Source organism: Nomascus leucogenys, chromosome 6 (genome assembly GCF_006542625.1).
Source record: "Nomascus leucogenys isolate Asia chromosome 6, Asia_NLE_v1, whole genome shotgun sequence".
Taxonomy (NCBI): Eukaryota; Metazoa; Chordata; class Mammalia; order Primates; family Hylobatidae; genus Nomascus; species Nomascus leucogenys.
The window spans coordinates 82,893,998-82,914,776 of NC_044386.1; the positions used below are offsets into that span (position 1 = coordinate 82,893,998).

At 38.8% G+C, this 20,779-nt stretch overlaps 1 protein-coding gene across 8 annotated transcripts in view; it reads right to left on the reverse strand.

Moving 5' to 3' along the window:
- The window catches only part of HERC1 (HECT and RLD domain containing E3 ubiquitin protein ligase family member 1), a 240,864-nt gene that overhangs the window by 87,893 nt on the left and 132,192 nt on the right, over positions 1–20,779 (reverse strand). For 7 of the 8 annotated variants that reach the window (XR_004030537.1, XM_030814531.1, XM_030814537.1 and 4 more), the window contains exons 26-34: positions 13,706–13,974; positions 10,869–11,084; positions 9,509–9,629; positions 9,046–9,283; positions 8,701–8,891; positions 6,845–7,000; positions 4,979–5,085; positions 4,030–4,140; positions 612–788 (exon numbers count right to left, since the gene is read on the reverse strand). Coding sequence is in view for 7 of the 8 variants with exons in the window: in XM_030814531.1 (XP_030670391.1) it covers positions 612–788; positions 4,030–4,140; positions 4,979–5,085; positions 6,845–7,000; positions 8,701–8,891; positions 9,046–9,283; positions 9,509–9,629; positions 10,869–11,084; positions 13,706–13,974 (1,586 nt within the window). In the remaining variant the exon portion in view is untranslated. The remainder of the gene's footprint in view (positions 1–611; positions 789–4,029; positions 4,141–4,978; positions 5,086–6,844; positions 7,001–8,700; positions 8,892–9,045; positions 9,284–9,508; positions 9,630–10,868; positions 11,085–13,705; positions 13,975–20,779) is intronic. The other variant, XM_030814533.1, reaches the window with a different exon arrangement.

Below are 20,779 nucleotides of genomic sequence, written 5' to 3' on the forward strand. Positions count from 1 at the left end.
ATTTTCATTGCTAGAAGAAAATGTGTTCTGTGTGACTCCTTATGGGAGGGCTATAGCATGATTCTTTTTTTTTTTTTTTTTTTTTTTTTTGAGACGGAGTCTCGCTCTGTCACCCAGGCTGGAGTGCAGTGGCACAATCTCGGCTCACTGCAAGCTCAGCCTCCTGGGTTCAGGCCATTCTCCTGCCTCAGCCTCTCCGAGTAGCTGGGACTACAGGCGCCCGCCACCACGCCCGGCTAATTTTTTGTATTTTTGGTAGAGACGGGGTTTCAACGTGGTCTCGATCTCCTGACCTCGTGATCCGCCCGCCTCGGCCTCCCAAAGTGCTGGGATTACAAGCGTGAGCCACCGCGCCCAGCCTGGGCTATAGCATGATTTTAAAAATCTATTTTTAAAATTTTTGAGATAACTTTAGAATTATAAGGGTTACAAAAATAGCACAGAGTTCCTGTATATCCTTCACTTGGTTTCCATTTATATTATCTTACATAATAATAGAACATTTACATATCATGATTTTTTTTCAGTCTTTCTACACATTTATTATAAGAACCTGGAAAAAAAAGGACTAAAAGACAAAATGCTAAAAACTAATTAGATTTTCCACATACCTTCCACTGATAGCACCCAGAAGTTACTCCTGTAGATGCCAATCCATATCCTTTCCCTCCACTGCCGTGAGTTAAAATCTGTCCATTCTCCACTAGGCAACACTGAGCTTTCTCCGGGTCAAAGGATACTTCTTGGATAGGAAGATTCTCATCTTCTTCTTCCAACTCGCCCTGCTTCTACCAGAAAAGAAGCTGGGTCAGTATTTTGGAATAATATTCGTCTCAGGTAAGATATATTCTGAGGCTCCTTGATTTTATCCCACAAATATTTACTATGTATCTACTATGAATCAGTTACTGTGCAGGGCAACAGGAACACAATGATAAATAGTGCATGGTCCCTTCCCATAAAGAGCTTAAGGTCATTAGTGGACAGAAGACAAATGCATAATGCTAGTATTACAGTGGGAGAATAATCAAAATTATATAATAGGTATAGTAGAAACATAAAAGTGTGTCTAACCATGCTTGAGAAGGACAAGGTAATGTTCAAAAGGAGGTGACTTCTAAGTTGAGTCCTGAATGATGAGAAGGCAGTAAGCAGCTGGTCAAAGGAGAGAGGCATTTTAAGCAGTGTGTACAGCATGTGCCAAGGCAGAGACATGCAACAGAGTTCAGTGATTTAAAGACAAGCAGTATGTAATGACTGGAAGACAAAACTGGCAGAAAACAAGTCCAGAAAGAGAAGAAGAAATTAAATCATGGAAAACCTTGTGTGTCATATTGTTTGAATTTTACTCTACTGACATTAGGGAGACCTACACAGAATGATGTACATAGGAGATCTCTGATCACATCTGTGCTTTATAAACATCATTTTACCAAGGGTATACAGGATGAAGGCAGAGAGACTAACTAATCAGGATATCACTGCAAGTTCAGGTAAGAAATAGTGAGGGGGCCAGGTGTGGTGGCTCACGCTTGTAATCCCAGCACTTTGAGAGGCCGAAGTGGGCGGATCACAAGGTCAGTAGTTTGAGATCAGCCTGGCCAATATGGTGAAACCATACTAAAAATACAAAAATACTAAATACTAAAAATACAAAAATTAGTCGGGTGTGGTGGCAGGTGCCTGTAATCCCAGCTACTCGGGAGGCTGAAACAGAGGAATCGCTTGAACCGGGGAGGCAGAGGTTGCAGTGAGCAGAGATCATGCCACTGCACTCCAGCCTGGGTGACAGAGTGAGACTCTGTCTCAAAAAAAAAAAAAAGAAAGAAATAGTGAGGGCCTGAATTCATTCATTCAATGTGCATTTATTAAGCATCTATTCTCTGCCCGGCATCCTATTAGGTCCTCCATATTCAGCAGGGTATTAGGTTTCTGCTCTCATAGAACTTTTATTTTGGAAGAGAAAAAGAAAAAATAATACAAGGATTAAGTGATCTGTTGAAATTAAAGCAGGTGATATGACAAAGAGTGTGTGGCAACTACTCTAGATTGATTAGGGAAGGACTCTCTGAAGATGTGATAATTGAGACCTGAATGACAAGAAATTTCTAAGAAACATATCTAGAGGTAATAGCCAGTTTAAAGCCCTAAGGAATGAGCAGGATTACTGTGTTCAAGAACTACAAGAAGAAGAAGGCAAGTTGCTTAGACTATAGTGAGCAAAGGGGAGAGGACAAGGAACTCTAGATTTTATCCAAGAATGATGAGAAACCATTGGAGTATTTTAAGCAGGGGACCAACATGCTCTGATTTACAATTTTAAAACATCATTCTGGACCCTGTGCAGAGAATGGACTTTAGGGCATAACAATGGAAGCAGAGAGAACAGTTAGGAGGTTAGTGCATAGTTCAGGCCAGAGGTGATAATGGCTTGGAATAGGGTGATGACAGAAGAGATGAGGAGGTAGGCAAATTCCAGTCACGTTTTAAAGACGAGCCAGCAGAATCTAGAGATTGTATGGATAGAGAAATGGGGGTGAGGCATCAAGATGACTCCTAGGTTTTTCACTTGAGTAACTCACTAGGAGGCTGGGAAAACCTGGGGGAAGAAACAGAACGTGATTAAGGGCGCCATTTTTGACATACTGAGTATGAGATGCCTATTAGACATTTAAGTGGTAAGACTAGTAGAAGATGGGGATATAAGTCTAGAATTCAGGGGAAATGCCAGAACTTGAATTTAAAACTTGGGAATCAAGTCTTAAATGAGTCTGAATAAGGTTTCTTTGAGAAGGAATGGGGATTAATCCAACACTTAGATTGAATAGAAGAAGAAGAACCTATAAAGGAGAATGAGAACAGGCCATTCTATCAAAGTAGAAGGAGAACCAGGAAAAGGGTGGAATCATGAAAACCAAGATAGGAATTAAGGTAAATGAAGAGATGGATTCACAAGCTATAAATCAATGGAGGCTAGTGACTACATGCATGGGGACATTAGGATAATCTAGCACTCCCAGGAATTTGGGTTTGGGAAACTAGGTGAATGGTGGTGCTTTCAATCAGAAATGGGACAAAAAAAAGGGCGGGGGAAGGGTTTGAGGGGGAGACACCCAGGCTAGCATTTAAGTTTGGAAGGCACTGCAGAGTGATCTTTTTTTTTTTTTTTTTTTTTTTTTTTTTGAGAAGGAGTCTCGCTCTTTCACCCACCCAGGCTGGAGTGCAGTGGCGCAATCTCTGCTCACTGCAGGCTCCGCCCCCCCGGGGTTCACACCATTCTCCTGCCTCAGCCTCCCGCGTAGGTGGGACTACAGGCGCCTGCCATCTCGCCTGCCTAATTTTTTTTGTATTTTTAATAGAGGCGGGGTTTCACCGTGTTAGCCAAGACAGAGTGATCTTTTAAAACCATAAATCAAAGCATGTTGGTCCTCTGCTTTGGGTATGGATGAGACTGCTGGAAAAGCTAAGGATCAAACTCTGTGGAACACCAACATTTTGAGATAAAGGCAAGGTAAAAGTGGCACCAAAAAAAGAGTTGCTTTCAAAGGGAATCAGGATTGGCAGAGAATATACAGAGATCCAGGAGATAGCGTTTTGAAGATAACAAAAGGCTAGAGTTTCCAGAGGTAAAGTAAGAAGTGGAAAAAAAAGGATACACTATATTTAGCAACAAACACTTATCTTTGTCACTTAATTTCGTACTTTGATAGGAGATAAACGGTGGGGTTGAAGAGATAATGAGAAGTGGCTGAAACATGCAGATTACTTTTCTAAGAAGCTTAGTAGTACAGGACAAGAGAGAAGACAGAGAAGGCTTCACGGATAAAAATGTGATTTAGGAGAGGGGAAATGAGTTAAGCACGGTTATAAGCTGAGGGGAGGGAATCAGTGGAGAGGGAGACAGAATGCCAAGAGAGGAGATGGAATAAATGATAGAGCAAGGTGCCTCAGAGGAACAGGCATTCAGAGACAAGTGACAGAATATTCACTTATGCTGTTAAGAAATACCTTTTAGGAAAAACCAATTACCTGTAGTTTTATTTCTTGTTCTTTTTCCTTGATCTGAATAGCATGTTTGGCCTGAGCAATGGGTGTCTCCCACATACAATCGGAGAGAAGGGAAAACAAGCGCTCAACAATCTGTTTTATTGAAGAAAAAAGGATAAAATTTGTAAAAAGTAACTAAGTATTTTTAGAAAAGCTGTATCATGTTAACTGTAATATTAACTCGCATGCGAAGTTTGATTATACCAGTGTTCAACAGCTACTTTTAGTGGTTATAAGTTAAATATCACTTTTTAGAAATATTAACCCATTAGATGCCAGGCACAGTGGCTCATGCCTGTAATCCCAGCACTTTGGGAGGCTGAGGTGGGTGGATTGCCTGAGGTCAGGAGTTTGAGACCAGCCTGGCCAACATGGTGAAACCCCATCTCTACTAAAAATACAAAAATTAGCCAGGCATGGTAGCATGTGCCTATAGTCCCAGCTACTTGGAGGCTGAGGCAGGAGAATCACTTGAACCCAGGAGGCGGAGGCTGCAGTGAGCTGAGATCGCGCCACTGCACTCACTCCAGGCTGGGCGACAGAGCAAGACTCCATCTCAAAAAAAAAAAAAAAAAAGAAATATTAACCCATTAGAAAGTGGGTCCCATTTTGTCTTACTATTTAGACCTCTGATTAGGACACTCCCACATGTTTCTTCCTATAGAGGTCCAAACCTAGTAAGAAATTCCAGATTTTTCTTTCCTTCTGACCTTGCAGAGTATTCTCTATCCCTCTACTTCTCACACCCCATAACTTAATTTTTTTTGCTCTCTCCTTGGGGGTGAAACAATAAAGAAAGCAGTCCTAAAAGTAAACGTTATGCTATTGAATAAAAGACACATTTACAACTGAAGAGACTGTTAAGTACAGATGTGGGTGAATCATTTTGCAAATATGGAAAACAGCTTCTAATAACTTTAAAAATAAAAACCTGGGCCATTTGATCATCTTCTACACCAGATTCACAAGCTGGCAGCACAGCTTCAAGGACATGAAGTGCAAGGAGCCTTGTTCTTAAGTTACCAACCAGAGGAATACCTGGAGGGAAAAAGACATTTTCTTATTATCAATGTGACTTAAATTCAAAGTTAAAATGAACTTCTGGGAAAAAAATTCCTGAGGCTGCTAAACATTTATGGCTGGAACAAACTTGATTTCAAACTATTATCGCAAGAATTCTGGATCCATTCTGTACCTATGAATGCGTATGAATACATTCATGCTTATGCGTCAGTTTTTATGTATACATAATGGGAAAAGCATTGGAAAAAAGTACCTGTGCCAGATACTATGCTATGCTACACATTTCACACATATACATTCTATTAATCCTCACAAACTGAATTACAGCCCCATTTTACTGTTGAGAAAAATGAGGCTGAGAGAAGTTATGTAACTTGACCAAAGCCACACAAGCTCACAGAGGTAGAGTTTTAAACAGGTCTGTTAATCTCCAAAGCTCATGCTTATTATTCCCTCTCATTGCCTCTCCCCGTTCATGCACTGACTGTCTCACAGGGATTGTTAGGGTTAATGGGGAGTAAACAGACTGTACTTTTCTAAAGTAAGCCAAGGGCCAGGCATGGTGACCTATGCCTGTAACCCCAGCACTTTGGGAGGCTGAGTCGGGCAGATCACTTAAGGCCAGGAGTTCAAGACCAGCCTGGCCAACATGGTGAAACCCTGCCTTTATTAAAAATACAAAAACTAGCTGGGAGTGGTGGTGCACGCCTGTGATCCCAGCTACTTGGGAGGCTGAGACAGGAGGATCACTTGAGCCCGGAAGTGAGAGGTTGCAGTGAGTTAAGATCACACCACTGCACTCCAGCCTGGGCAACACAGAGAGCCTCTGTCTCAAAATAATAAAAAATAATTAAATAAATGAAGTAATCCATGGTAGAAAATAGGATATTGATACACAAATGTGTAATTAAAAAATACATATAACTGTAATAAGATCAGTTGAAAATAAATGAATATCTGATTTTTCTTTATCCTCTTGAAACTTAATATAAGCCTTACCTTATTAAAGGAAAAAAAAAGGAGCAGTTGTAAGTTATACTAATTAAGAAAAAAAGTATATTGAGCATGTAAACATATAAAATACCATGTGCCATAGAGGATTACATTATGTTTTGGCATACTTAGATTAGAGATTATGAAAAGTTCTGGAAATGGATGGCAGTGACTGTTGTATAATACTGTGAATAAGCTTAATGTCACTAAATTGTACATTTAAATGATTAAAATGGTAAATTTTATGTTACGTACATTTTACCACAATTTTAGCAAAAGAGAACAGGAAAGGACTGACTGTAATCTATGTAAGCAGACCTTTTAGGGTAAGGACCAGGGATTGAGCTTATTCTATAGAACTGTGATAAATATCAAACAATCAGAAGTCACAATAAAGGCAACAGAAATCACATTATGATAAGAGAGACTGTACAAATTCAGATCTGCATTCTGATAATCCAAGAAGCAAGGCAGAATCTGTGCTAAAATATCATATTAAACAGGATGTTCTCTGCTTACTCTTAGTTTTGTAATCTGAACAAAGAGGATGAAGTTCTCTAGATAAATTCCATGATCTTCTCCAGAGCTACATTATTTATTTTCTGCCAATTTTTACTTCTGAAATTAGAGTTTTCTTTTGATCAAATAGGTATGCAGAAAATAAGAAAGAAAAGCCTTCAAATCAAGGTTACGCATAGGGTGTTGCTAAAGTCTGGCATTATCTTAATAAAATGCAAGTAATATCTATAAATACACTAAGACAAAGGCAAAGGACATGTACCTGAAGAACATTTCTGAGATGCTATATTTAGAAGCACTTCTGTCCACTTTGGGGAAGCCATTTTTGATTGAATTGCTTTTGAAGATACAACTCTGCGAAGAAAAACTAAAAAATCCCCTAGATGGAGTTCGGCTGCATGTTGTTTCCTAAGAGCAGCTACAGTGAAGAGACAAGTTTACGTTACAACCAAGAGCCAACAAGAAATAGTCTTATATCACATAATTTACCTTGAAACTGCAGTAAGCACAAATCTAATTCAAAATCTTAGGCTGTCAGCTACTGAATTCTGAAAACTTAAAGAATAGAATGGGGAAAGGTCAGCAAATAAAGCCTAAACTTGAAACATCTTTTACATCCCTGTACAATAAAAATGAATATGCTATAATTATGATGACTAAGTATAATAAAGAATTATTGGTGACCAGAGAACAGAACCGTCTAGGAAGAAGTCGAGCTCCTCCTAATTATAATCCAGTTCCCAAATATGAGGCCAGGCGCAATGGCTCACATCTGTAATCCCAGCACTTTGGGAGGTCAAGGTGGGCAGATCACTTGAGGTCAGGAGTTCAAGACCAGCCTGGCCAACATAGCGAAACCCCGTCTCTAATAAAAACACAAAAATTAGCTGGGTGTGGTGGCACACGCTTGCAACCCCAGCCACTCAGGCTGAGGCAGGACAATCGCTTGAACCTGGGAGGCAGAGGTTGCAGTGAGCCCACATCATGCCACTGCACTCCAGCCTGGGTGACAGACAGGGTGAGACTCTGTCTCAAAAAAAAAAAAAAAAACCCAGAAAACAAATAAACAGACATCAAAACCCTTGGTGCTGGGGGAATTTTTTTTTTTTTTTTTTTTTTTTGGAGACAGGCTCTCGCTCTGTCATCCAGGCTAAAGTGCAGTGGTGGGATCTCAGCTCACTGCAATCTCCACCTCCCAGGTTCAAGTGATTCTTTTTTTTTTTGAGACGGAGTCTCACTCTTTCACCCAGGCTGGAGTGCAGTGGCGCAATCTCAGCTCACTGCAGGCTCCGCCCCTTGGGGTTCACGCCATTCTCCTGCCTCAGCCTCCTGCGTAGCTGGGACTACAGGCACCCACCACCACGCCCGGCTAATTTTCTTGTATTTTTACTAGAGGCAGGGTTTCACCGTGTTAGCCAGGATAGTCTCGATCTCCTGACCTCATGGTCCGCCCGCCTCGGCCTCCCAAAGTGCTGGGATTACAGGCGTGAGCCACCGCGCCCGGCTTGTGCTTTAGCCTCCCAAGCAGCTGGCACTACAGGCATGCATCACCATGCCAGGCTAATTTTTGTATTTTTAGTAGAGATGGGGTTCCACCATGTTGCCCAGGCTGATCTTGAACTCCTGGGCTCAAGCAATCCACCCACCTCGGCCTCCCAAAGTGTTGGGATTACGGGTGTCAGCCACTGCGCCTGGCCTGGGGGAAAATTTAGGTCAGGACTTAGGTTAGAGATGGCTTGTTGGTATCAAGGTTAGAGATGGCTTGTCAGGATCAAATGCTAAGAAAACATCTGAGCTTCCCCCTAGGCAAAATACAACCTGGGGAAAATCAGTCATCTAAAATCTAGGTCTCAGAGCCCAGACAGCCAAGGAGAGGCTGAACCTAGAGAATGGGCAGTATGGTCACAACATGAGGGTTAACAGACTCTAAGCAGAGGATGTTTGGTCAGAAGCGCATCTAAATCACATATACGTGAAGAGAAAAGGGGTTTGTAAATAAACAAATATAAATCCCATCATACGTCATAAGGAAGAGGAACTCTACATTCTAATCATATGCACACAATGGGGTTTTAATAAATGCTTGTAAGTAAAGACAGAGAAAGAGGCTTACATTACCTCTGAAATCTTTCTTCTCAGTTTCTCCACTGGAGTCAACTTTTTTTTCTTCTTCACCCTCTTCTTGCTCCCCTTCTCCGAAAGAGGCCATATGTAGTACACCAGTTTGGGACAATAAATTCTTCAACTGACTACAGAGTAGATCCAACAAGGATTGAACTACTTTGGGACTCAGTTTATCAGCATAGGTCCTATGTGAAATAAAAGAAAAAAATAAGTGGCAAACACACAGAAGGGCAAACATAGTGCTTAAATACATAAAGCAGATTAGAGGGAAAGGGGGAATTCTAAAATGGAGGAAGACCAGACTTCATACAGTTCTACAAAGACATCTACCATACTTACCCAGTAGTGATGGCTAGAATCTGGAGCAACCTTGTACTGGCCACTTTCAAAGCTGTGCTAAGCTGGGAAACACCCGTCTTTGGCAACAACTGCAGGGGCTGTCCTAGCATGGTGTCTGTACCACACAACTGTGACAATACGTTTAGCAGACCAGTGGAAATTGCCAAAGAAACGTCTACTGGTTGATAATGAACACTTAGGGCAAAAACCGTCACCAGAAGGAGACGTTGCTGGGCTTCTAAAAGACAAAGAGACAGTTAAGAATCTTCCTTTCAGTAAACAAAGCATTTATTAAAATGAATCATTTTCTAAAATATTAATAACATGAAACACTATTTTTAATTATTCTTTACCTATAAGTGTATCTACTAATGTTAAACACAAAATATAGAACATAACTAGTACCATAACCTCGGGCTAAAATGTAACCTGCACTGTGCATTTGCAGGGACAGTTTACTTACCAATGTGATGCTTGTTTGCTTGCAGGGCTCTTTCCAGGGTAGCAGACAACTGTTGATAAATTTTATGCACAGCTACCTGGATTTCAATCTGAATATTTCTCTTAGCTGCTCTGATCCCATCCTGAATTACACATAAAGATTTACTTTTTCTATTAGCAACAATAATACCTGCTTGCAAAAAGAAGTAATAACATTTTATTCCTAGTCTATGCTAGAGCCTTATGATGGTTTTTAATTATTTACTATATTTCAGTATATAAAGTATATAATAATTTTTTTTTTTTTTTGAGGCAGAGTCTTGCTGTATCACCCATGCTGGGGTGCAGTGGTGCAATCCTGGCTCACTGCAACCTCTGTCTCCCAGGCTCAAGTGATCCTCCCATCTCAGCCTCCCAAGTAGCTGGGACTACAGGCACATACCACCACACTTGGTTAATTTTTTGTATTTTCTGTAGAGACAGGGTTTTGCCATATTGTCCAGGCGGGTCTTAAACTCCTGAGCTCAAGCAATCCAACAGCCTCGGCGTCCCAAAGTGCTGGGACTACAGGTGGGTGCCACCATGCCCAGCTTCCAAATTTAATTTTAAATGCTTGATAATTGTTGAGTCCATATAATCTCTTTTTTTTTTTTTTTTTTTGAGATGGAGTCTTGCTCTGTTGCCCAGGCTGGAGTGTAGTGGCGTGATCTTGGCTCACTGCAACCTCCACCTCCTGGGTTCAAGTGATTCTCCCTGCCTCAGCCTCCTGAGTACCTGGGATTACAGGCGCCCACCACCACACTCAGCTAATTTTTGGTATTTTTAGTAGAGATGGGGTTTCACCATGTTGGCCAGGCTGGTCTTGAACTCCTGACCTCAGGTGATCCGACCACCTCGGCCTCCCAAAGTGCTGGGATTATAGGTGTGAGCCACCACTCCCGGCCGAGTCTGTATAATCTATTTCCTCACAAAGCAGTTTTTCCTGCCTAAATATGAAAGACACAAAGATAACACTTTTTTTTCTAAGTTATCAAAGGAATCACACAAACTAGGTAAATGATCAAATCTAAAACATAAGCTCTTGAAACCCAATCTCCCAAACTCTAATCCCTATCCTTACTTGGATCTATTCCCATCCAAACTGGATAATAAAACTGGATTAATAAAACTGAGCCAGCAAATAATCTACAATAGTACAATAATACCATGGCTCACCTAATCTCAACTGCATTATTTAGGAAAAGAAACAAATGAGCTATCTTAAAAAATTTAAAGTCTTTGTATTTTTAAACTGAACCATAAACACCAAAAAGTTTCACATTATTAAAGTGGCTTTGTAAAATGACAGTTAAAACCTGTATATACTGCAGGGTGTCACCTACCTGATAGTGATGCAATCGGCCACTCTCTCCCTTGGCTCCTGTGTGTCCAACAGTGCCTAGACCAAAACACCCTGCTAGGAACTGCAGCCTCACAGACGTGAGTAGTGTGGAGGACTGGAAGCCTGAACTCAACCTGCTTCCTGACAGTGAGATGCTACCTTTTTCTTCCATCCCAGACAATAGAACGAGGATCTGATGAAGTGCCTCTAAACGAAGCTTGAGGAAAAAAACATATTTTAGAGTTCTTCACTTAACTCAGACACAACAAAACTCTGTATGCCAAAAACAGTATTTTTAACACTTAGAAAATTCTGAGATTTCATATGAATCTATTCTAAGATAAATATTTATTATTATTAGTTTTTATGAAGATATTTCTAAAAACTCTATAAGCACACATCAGAATAAAAAATGTTAGTGTACAATAGGAAAAGTAGTAGCTTTGGATGTAGGAGACATGGTTTCAAGGACTCTTATCTTACTGTGTGGCCTTGGGAAAGTCACTTAACTTACTGAATTTGTTTCCTCGTATATAAAATAAGACTAATAATACCTTATCTAATCTATTCAAACAGCTATTGTGAAGCTCACAAGGAGATGTATGTGAAGGTTTCAAAACTATAAGGTAGTACTGCTATTGCTTTCTTTATTAATAAGTTTATATAATACTCTTTAGCCCAGGAATGAGAAATACTTCTGAACTATTTCTCTATGGTTTTCTTGAACTTCTGCCCCTATCTTCCCTAGGAAGACACTCCCCATCACTGTAGTTGATCAGCTTATCCTTCTTCTTTAAAAAAAAAAAAAAAATTATTTTGAAATAATTTTAGATATACAGAAAAGTTGTAAAGATGGTACAGAGAGTTCTTGTATACTCTTCCTTGAGCTTCCCCTAATCTTAACATCTTACATAACCATGGTACATTTATGAAAACTAAGACATTAACATTGGTACAATACTATTAACTAAACCTAAAGTAAAATAGTATTAATTAAAAGACTTTATTTGGATTTTAGTTTTCCATAATGTTCATTTCTTGTTCCAGGATTTAATCCAGATACGACATTGCATTTAGTTGCCATGACTTTTTTTTTTTTTTTTTTTTTTTTTTTTTTTGAGACGGAGTCTTGCTCTTTCACCCAGGCTGGAGTGCAGTGCGCGATCTCGGCTCACTGCAAGCTCCACCTCCCGGGTTCACGCCATTCTCCTGCCTCAGCCTCTCCGAGTAGCTGGGACTACAGGCGCCCGCCACCACGCCCGGCTAATTTTTTGTATTTTTAGTAGAGACGGGGTTTCACCGTGGTCTCGATCTCCTGACCTCGTGATCCACCCGCCTCGGCCTCCCAAAGTGCTGGGATTACAAGCGTGAGCCACCGCGCCCGGCCTAGTTGCCATGACTTTTTAGTCTCTCCTACCCTGTGACAGATTCTGTCTTTCCTTCTTTTTCATGATGACACTTTGGAGGAGCTGTTCATATATTTTGTAGATGTCCCTAAATTTTGGGTTGTCTGATTTTTTTCTCATGACTACAGTGGAATTATGGATTTGGGGGAAGAATACCACATAAAGTGTTCTCATCACACTATAGCAACATGACTTAACACAGGTGATGTTAATCTTGATTTTATTTTTATTTTTATTTTTAATTTTTATTTTTGAGATGGAGTTTCACTCTTGTTGCCCAGGATGGAGTGCAGTGGCACGATCTCGGCTCACTGCAACCTCTGCCTTCTGGGTTCAAGTGATTCTCCTGCCTCAACCTCCCAAGTAGCTGGGATTACAGGCGTCCACCACCACGCCCAGTTGAATTTTCGTATTTTTAATAGAGACAGGTTTTCACCATGTTAGTGAGGCTGGTCTCAAATTCCTGACCTCAGGTGATCCACCCACCTTGGCCTCCCAAAGTGCTGGGATTACAGGAGTGAGTCATCGCGCTCGGCCAATCTTAATCATTTAGTTAAGGCGATACCTGCCAGGTTTCTGCAATGTGAAGTTACAGTTTTATCTCCTTCCTACAGCCTATTTGTTAGAAGCAAGCCAGTAAGTCCAGCTCACTCTCAAGGAGAGAAGAATTAACCTCCACTTCCTGCAGGGAGAACTATGGAAGAACTGTGGACATGTTAAAACCACAATAATTAATAAATATTTGGGGGAAGATATTTTAAGGCTATGCAAACATCTTATGTCTCTTTCAAGTTTTGCTCACTCATTTTAGCATTCAACAGTGGGTCTTGATTGCAGCAATTATTTCTGTGAGGTTCTAATCTAAAGCAAGTGTCTAATTTAAACTGAGACAAATGGGTCAAAAACGAAGGCTCAGGGCCGGGAGCGGTGGCTCACACCTGTAATCTCAGCACTTTGGGAGGCCGAGGCAAGTGGATCACCTGAGGTCAGGAGCTTGAGACCAGCCTGGCCAACGTGGTGAAACTTCGTCTCTACTAACAATACAAAAAAATTAGCCAAGCATGGTGGCGCATGCCTATAATCTCTGCTACTATGAAGGCTGAGGCAGGAGAATCGCTTGAACCCAAGAGGCAGAAGTTCCAGTGAGCCGAGATCTCACCATTGCACTACAGCCTGGGCAACGAGAGCGAAGTGAAGACTTCTGAGTATGTTGTTCTGAGAGATGACAATTTTAAATGCACTTTAGTCTAGTTCAAACAAAATAACATGCTGTCCTAGTTAAGAAAGTTATGTTTAAAAGCTCAGGTACAGGAAAGGGGAAAGCAAGGAATAGAAGAAAAAGAAAAGGAAAGGTTTTACCTAGACCTATACATTCAATGGTTCAGTTTTAAGTCTCCAGAGCTCTCATAAGGAGTAAATATCAAAGACTTACTTCTGCCCTTAACTGCTGCTGTTCCATTGCAATGATGGAGGCCTGGGGACTTGTAGACATACTTTCCTCTGGCTCTTTAAAACCTGGGGCATTCCCCACATCTCCACTCACAAAGCTTACAACATTTTCAATCAAAGTGTGAACTCCCAAAGACTTGGTAAGATCAAAATCTGACTCAAAGGAATAGGAGGAGTTGCATAACCAGTCTCTGCTATGTTTCAGGCGAGCCCAAGAGTCACTCAGGGATTCCAATTGACTGTGCATAGGACCTATATACAAACAGAATAAACATATATCAACGGCAATCAAGTAGAGCATACATTCTGAAACTAGATAAGGCTGAGTGCTGCTACCATAACCAACTGGTGAAAAATGGATACTCATGTTTGAATACACACATGCATTAAGTGAATCTGAGCAAAATGCTTTGGTAAAAACAACAAACAAACAAAAATTAGAGCAATGTAAGAAAATAAAGGGAAAGCCCTGTTTGATGTACCAGTGTCTCTGTAAGCGCTTTAGCAACACGCTGCCACAAGAAAAAGAAAGGCAGAAGCTGTTCTCAAAATGCTTAGCTTAAAATGCTCTGCAGTATTAAACCAGACCATCATTTATGAACAAAAAGGAACTAGGTAGGCACTTAAGACACTGATGGTAAGACCTACTCAAAACAGAAAGATTTCATCTAATTTAACATTATCATTACAAAGGGCAAGTTAAGACTGAACAAAGTGTCTACATATCTGCAATGAAACATTACCAAATAATGAATATAGAAGGGCAAGTAAACTTACACAAAAAGGAGACACAAACATCACCCTTTGGGTTTCATTAATATAAGGAACATTCTCACTGACTGTGTCATGTGCATATTTACTGCAGGTTGTGAAACTCCTATATAGAGGAAGCAAAGTTTCACAGACAAGAATATATGAGATTTACTGTAAAATGATACCTATATAAAATTATCAAGTGGCATCAAAATAGTTGCTAAATATAATACCATTAGATTTGCCAGTGGGTATTTTTTAAGCTAAAATCTTTACATTAGACAGCAAAATGTTAACATGTTTGAACACAACAGCAACTGTCCAAGTCATATGTCAATATTAGCTTTAAATAAACATATAAATGTCCAATTCTTACAAATCTTTAACTGATCTCAGATACATAAATTTGATTAACTACAATCCTTTGTTCATGACATACTCTCATCATTGGTCCATGCATGGCCCAATTTTGAAATCACATATTTATAATAAATATCTGTGAACACAAGAACTGGAAAACTAACAGTAACTTCTATCTATTTGCTCCTCCTCCAGCCCATCTCTTGCTACCTAAAGTTTTATTATCCTGAAGCCTGGGTTTATTATTTCCTTGTTTTTATTGTTTTACTGTATTCCTAAGATGAATAATGGTTTTAGTTGTTGTTGACTTTTAAAAAAGAGTATCATTTTATATCACCTTTTTGGACATACTCTTTCATTCAATATAATATTGCTAATATTCATCCACATTACTATGTGTAACCATGGTTCATTTATTTGATTGCTGTATAACATCCTATTATGTGAATATACTAAATTTCTCAATTAGGAAAGTATCTTAAGGTACTCAATTAAATATGCATAAAAATTATATCACTTATATAGCTAGATAGAAAAGTTTGGGAAGATAACTACTTAAACACTAATGCCCACAGAGAAAACAAACTAACACAATATTCAATGTAGAATCTTATTTTTGAATTACTATACTGGTGTCAATTAAACCCTAGGACTTCAAAATTCGTAACAGGGAGCTAATATTACAAAGTAACTGTGAAATAATTTATATGTATCCTAGTAAAATAATGTAGAATGGCAAAGAATATACGGTTTATCTGCCTTCTATGTTTTAGCAAGAATTATTAAGACTTAAAAAGGCTTAATTTTCACCACTGCACTCCAGCCTGGGTGACAGGGTGAGACCCTGCCTCAAGAAAAAAAAAAAAAAAGCTTAATTTTCAGTCTTGCTGAACATGAAAAATAACAACCTAGCTAAAAATTTCCCCAAATTGTAGAGCTGAATATTCTTTCACGTAACACAGAAAAGACTGAAAATTCAAAGAATGATATCATAGATGCATAATGTATTAAGTTAAAAATATTTAAAGAATAAAGTAGAGGCTAATGTAAAAAATATATACGTTCTTTTTTCATTTCCTTAAAGCACCTCAAATTCAAAATCTGTATTTAGACTTAACTTACGAATGATAGCTTCTGGCTCCTCACACTGAACTTGTTTTTTGGGGGGTGTTTTTTTTTTAATAATAAAATTTCAGAATAAAAGGTTTTTCTAGTTACTAATACTTATAAATTACTTTTCAAAATGAATATAAAATATGCAAGGAACTGATATTAGAACTGCAGAAGAAAAAGAGACCTTAAAGATTATTTAGTCCAATTTTCACAATTGAGGAAACAAAGGCACAAAAAAATTGGTTTGTCAAATAATGACCTTAATTCCTTAATTTTATGGGAGACAGTCTTACATATTCATTATTAACCAACTCACAAATCACTGATGGAAATTTCAATTGCCTGCCTATATAAAGGTTCAATTATGAATCTACCAATACTGAACTGTCTTCATATAAACCAAAATATTCTATGGAATGGCTGACAAAGCCCAAAATTAAATCCTCTGCAATTTAAAGCAGGGGTCGGCAAACTTTTTCTGTAAAGGGCCAGATAGTAAATATTTTAGGCTTTACAGACCATAAGGTCTCTGTCACAACTACACAACTCTGCTGTTGTAGTATGAAAGCAACCACTTAAACAAGTGAGTGTGGCTGTGTTCCAATAAAACCTGATAAACAAAAATAGGTGCCAGGCCAGTCTTGGCCTCCTAGCTGTAGTCTGCTGAGCCCTAACGGATGAAATTAACCCAAATCTAACTTTGTATAAATAAAATATTAAGAACAGGAAACACACTATGTGGAAGCATCAGGATAAATAATTTCCATCAAAATATTTAGTTTGACATCAAAAAGACTTAAAACACAAAAATTTATAATATGGAAATAGGAGATGAAAGAACTTTAATTTTTTTTAAAGTATAACAATCTGATAACTTTGGTTTGCTCTGTACTATCTGAATATAGGAAATATTATATCTGAAAAGGGCATTAAAAGCTTCTACATAACAATTGAGACTAAGCTCAATTCTTAATATTAATTTGGAATCACCTACTATATAAAGAAAATACAAAATCCAACAAAAAAATTTTTGAGATTGTTTACTTGTCCTTACAAATTTGGTTTTTAAATGGAATTTTCAAAATGAACATGGCAGAGCTGCAATACATACTTTATAAACCATAAAATATGTAGGCAAGCTAAAAGGGGAAAAAAATTAAACATGCCATCATGTACTTGCTTGAAGCTCTTCTTTTTTCTGGGGCTCAACTGGCCAAAAAGGAGTAAACACACTACCACACGAGAATCAGAAAACAAAAGGAGAAATTTGATACAGGAGAGAAACATTTACATTCACTTTTATATCATCTAATTTGAAATGCACAGACAAAATAGCATTTCGCCCATACATGTTATACCATGAAACACACATGTTGATAAATGTTTCCGTATTATTTTAGCAATAAAACCCTAACAAAATATTTAAAGATTAGGGGCGATAATCAAACCACACAGTATTTTAACTAATAAGATTTCTGATGTTGCTTCTTAAGTTGCTGTTTTGATATCCCACAACTTTTCACTGTATCATCTTCAGCTTAAATATGAAAACTAAAATCAAATATCTGCAAATAGGTATTGTCTTTCTGTAAACAATCGTACAACCACAGCAATCTTTTATCAAAGTACCAAATTACTAACATATTTTTACAGGTTTTGTCAAGAATTTTATCAGGCTGTTATGAAAATTAAATGAGTTACTATAATATTTGGGCTTAGAACAATGCTCATATAGTAAGTAGTTTATAAATGTTTATAAATGTTTATAAATGTTTACTAAATACAAATTTCATATTGCCTCTGAGGTGCTAAGCAGAAGAAATGTTTCATCCACCTCTTTTAGAAGTAAATTTAGCTGCCCGGGCATGGTGGCTCATGCCTGTAATCCCAGCACTTTGGGAGACCGAGGCGGGGGGATCACGAGGTCAGGAGTTCAAGACCAGCCTGGCCAACATGGTGAAACCCTGTCTCTACTAAAAATACAAAAATTAGCCGGGCTTAGTGGCGCATGCCTGTAATCCCAGCTACTCAGGAGGCTGAGGCAGGAGAACTGCTTGAACAGGGACCCGGGAGGAGGAGGTTGCAATAAGCTGAGATCACGCCACTGCACTCTAGCCTGGGCTACACAGCGAGACTCTGTCTCAAAAAAAAAAAAAAAAAAAAAGTAAATTTAGCTTTGATGCCTCTGAAAAGCTGAGGAAGGTGGCCAAATGTATCTGCCCGCATTTCTTTGCCCCTTCCTACATATTCACTTTCTTAGACCAAGGGCTTAGACCAATTGTGAAACATTAACTGAAGTGAGGGGAGAAAAAGGCGCAATTGTGGTTCAACAGCGTGAATCTTAGTATCCCCATTGTCAAATACTGAGATTACAGGCAAGGGGGCCCTCTCAAGGAGGAGTCTTTGCAGGCATGGAAAGAGCAGCTGAAAATGTGTATACACCCATTGTCATTTATATATCCATTAAACTTCAGTAAACAGGATATAATTAAACAGCATTATCTCTCTCCTATTCCTCTCATCAGGCTTTTAGTAATTCAAGACCACTGTGACTAGTAAATGCAAATGCTGTATGAGGGGAAACATTTTACATTTCCTCCTCAAAATATTGGAAGGGGTAAACAAGCACATAGAATTCTTGGCCAGGCACGGTGGCTCATTTCTGTAATTCCAGCACTTTGGGAGGCCAAGGTGGGCAGATTGCTTGAGCCCAGTTCAAGACCAGCCTGAGCAACATGGCGAAACCCCGTTTCTACAAAATAAAAATAAATAAATAAATAAATAAATAAATAAATAAAATTAGCCAGGCATAGTGGCATGTGCCTGCAGTCCCTCCCAGCTCCTTGAGAGGCTGAGATGGGAGGGTCACTCGAGCCTGGGGAGGTTAAGCCTCAGTGGTGCAGTGAGCTGTGATCGCACCATTGTACTCCAGCCTGGGTGACAGAGCAAGACACTGTCTCAAAAAAAAAAAAAAAGAAAGAAAAAAAAGAGAATTCTCACTTGGCTGGACATTTGTTTTGTCCCTCATGGCTCAAGTCAGAATCAGAATACTCAACAGTTTGAATGGCTCCCAAACAGTTCTCAGACTTGGCAGATTCAACTGCCCAATTGAAGGTTTTATGGCTTAAGACATCTGGTCTACATTGACAAAAAAGGGAAAAAAATAGTCATTTATTTTACTATCATTTAAAAGCAAAACAAAAAAACCCCACTGTGTCAAAGGGCAGTCACTAAATATACAATATTTTTGTAAAATCTCTTTGAAAATATAATCTCCTAAATATGTTATATCCATGCCTAAGTAATTCACATTCAAATTACAGTTTTTTCTTAGTTGGAAAGATGAAGATTCTACTTTGTTTTATTCCAAAGATATTATTTTGCACATGCTGACCTGGTTAACACAGACTGAATCTCAAATTATATTTCCATGAGCATGATAGAGATTTGACAGAAAAGAACAATTTTAACCAATGAACTATTACTTATAAATATAAACTTAAGTAATATAGTATAAACTATAAATTGGATTTCTTATGCTACTCAGTAAGTCTGGAGCCATTTTCTCTCTAGCACCAAATGATACACATTTATTAATATAACATACAACTTTTAGCAATTATATTCACCTGAGCTAAACAAAATTAGGAAAGTAAATCTGTTCCAAAAATTTAATTCCTAAGTCAAAATGAACTACCAATTTTCAAAGAATTACCAAATAATGAAATGTATGTTGCACATTATACTAAACATCATTTAATTTTTTTGATAACACAAATACTCTGTAATTTTTTTTTTTTTTTTTTTTTTTTTTGAGATGGAGTCTCGCTCTGTCGCCCAGGCTGGAGTGCAGTGGTGCAATCTCGACTCACTGCAAGCTCCGCCTCCCGGGTTCACGCCATTCTCCTGCCTCAGCCTCCTGAATAGCAGGGACTACAGGCGCCTGCCACCACATCCCGCTAATTTTTGTATTTTTAGTAAAGACAGGGTTTCACCATGTTAGCCAGGATGGTGTCGATCTCCTGACCTTGTGATCTGCCCGCCTCGGCCTCCCAAAGTGCTGGGATTACAGGCATGAGCCACCGCACCCCACCCTCTATAATTTTTTTTTAAGAAACTCAGCAGCTTTGGTATGTTATGGTCTCAAAAGACTTCTCAATAAAGAAAGCTCTGGTCTTTATTATTCCTAATATTTCAGAGAAATCATTCTCTCTGTATTCTTTTTTATGAGACAGCGTCTCACTGTTGTCACACAGGCTAGAGTGCAGTGGCATGATCACAGTACCCTTCAACTTCGAATTCCTGGGCTCCTGTGATTTTCCCACCTCAACCTCCTGAGTAGCTAGAAATACAGGTGCATGCATCCATGCCTAGCTTTTTCTTTTCTTTTTGGTAGAGACAAGGGTCTCACTATGTTGCCCAGACTAGCCTTCCAAAGTGCTGGGATTACAGGTGTGAGCCACCACACCTGGCCCATTCTTTCTATTCTAATTGTAATTAAATGATGAAATATTGCCAAATTTTAAGTAACAACATTTATTCTTTTGAGCTATATACATGAAAATGAAAAAATTATGTGTGCATTTCTTTCCCTCATTTCTGTTTTTTTTCTATGGATGAGAAACCTAACATTCTGCCAAGGAAGCTATTAAAAGAAGGATTTCATTCTGAAATACAAAAGATTTAATATTATGAAAAAAAATTTTTTCACAAGCTTTTAGAAAACTGCCACTAGTGGCAATTTTTAACACTTCACATTTTCACAACCACTTAATAAATGGTTTTAAACAAAAATACATTAGGGCAGGCATGGTGGCTCATGCATACAATA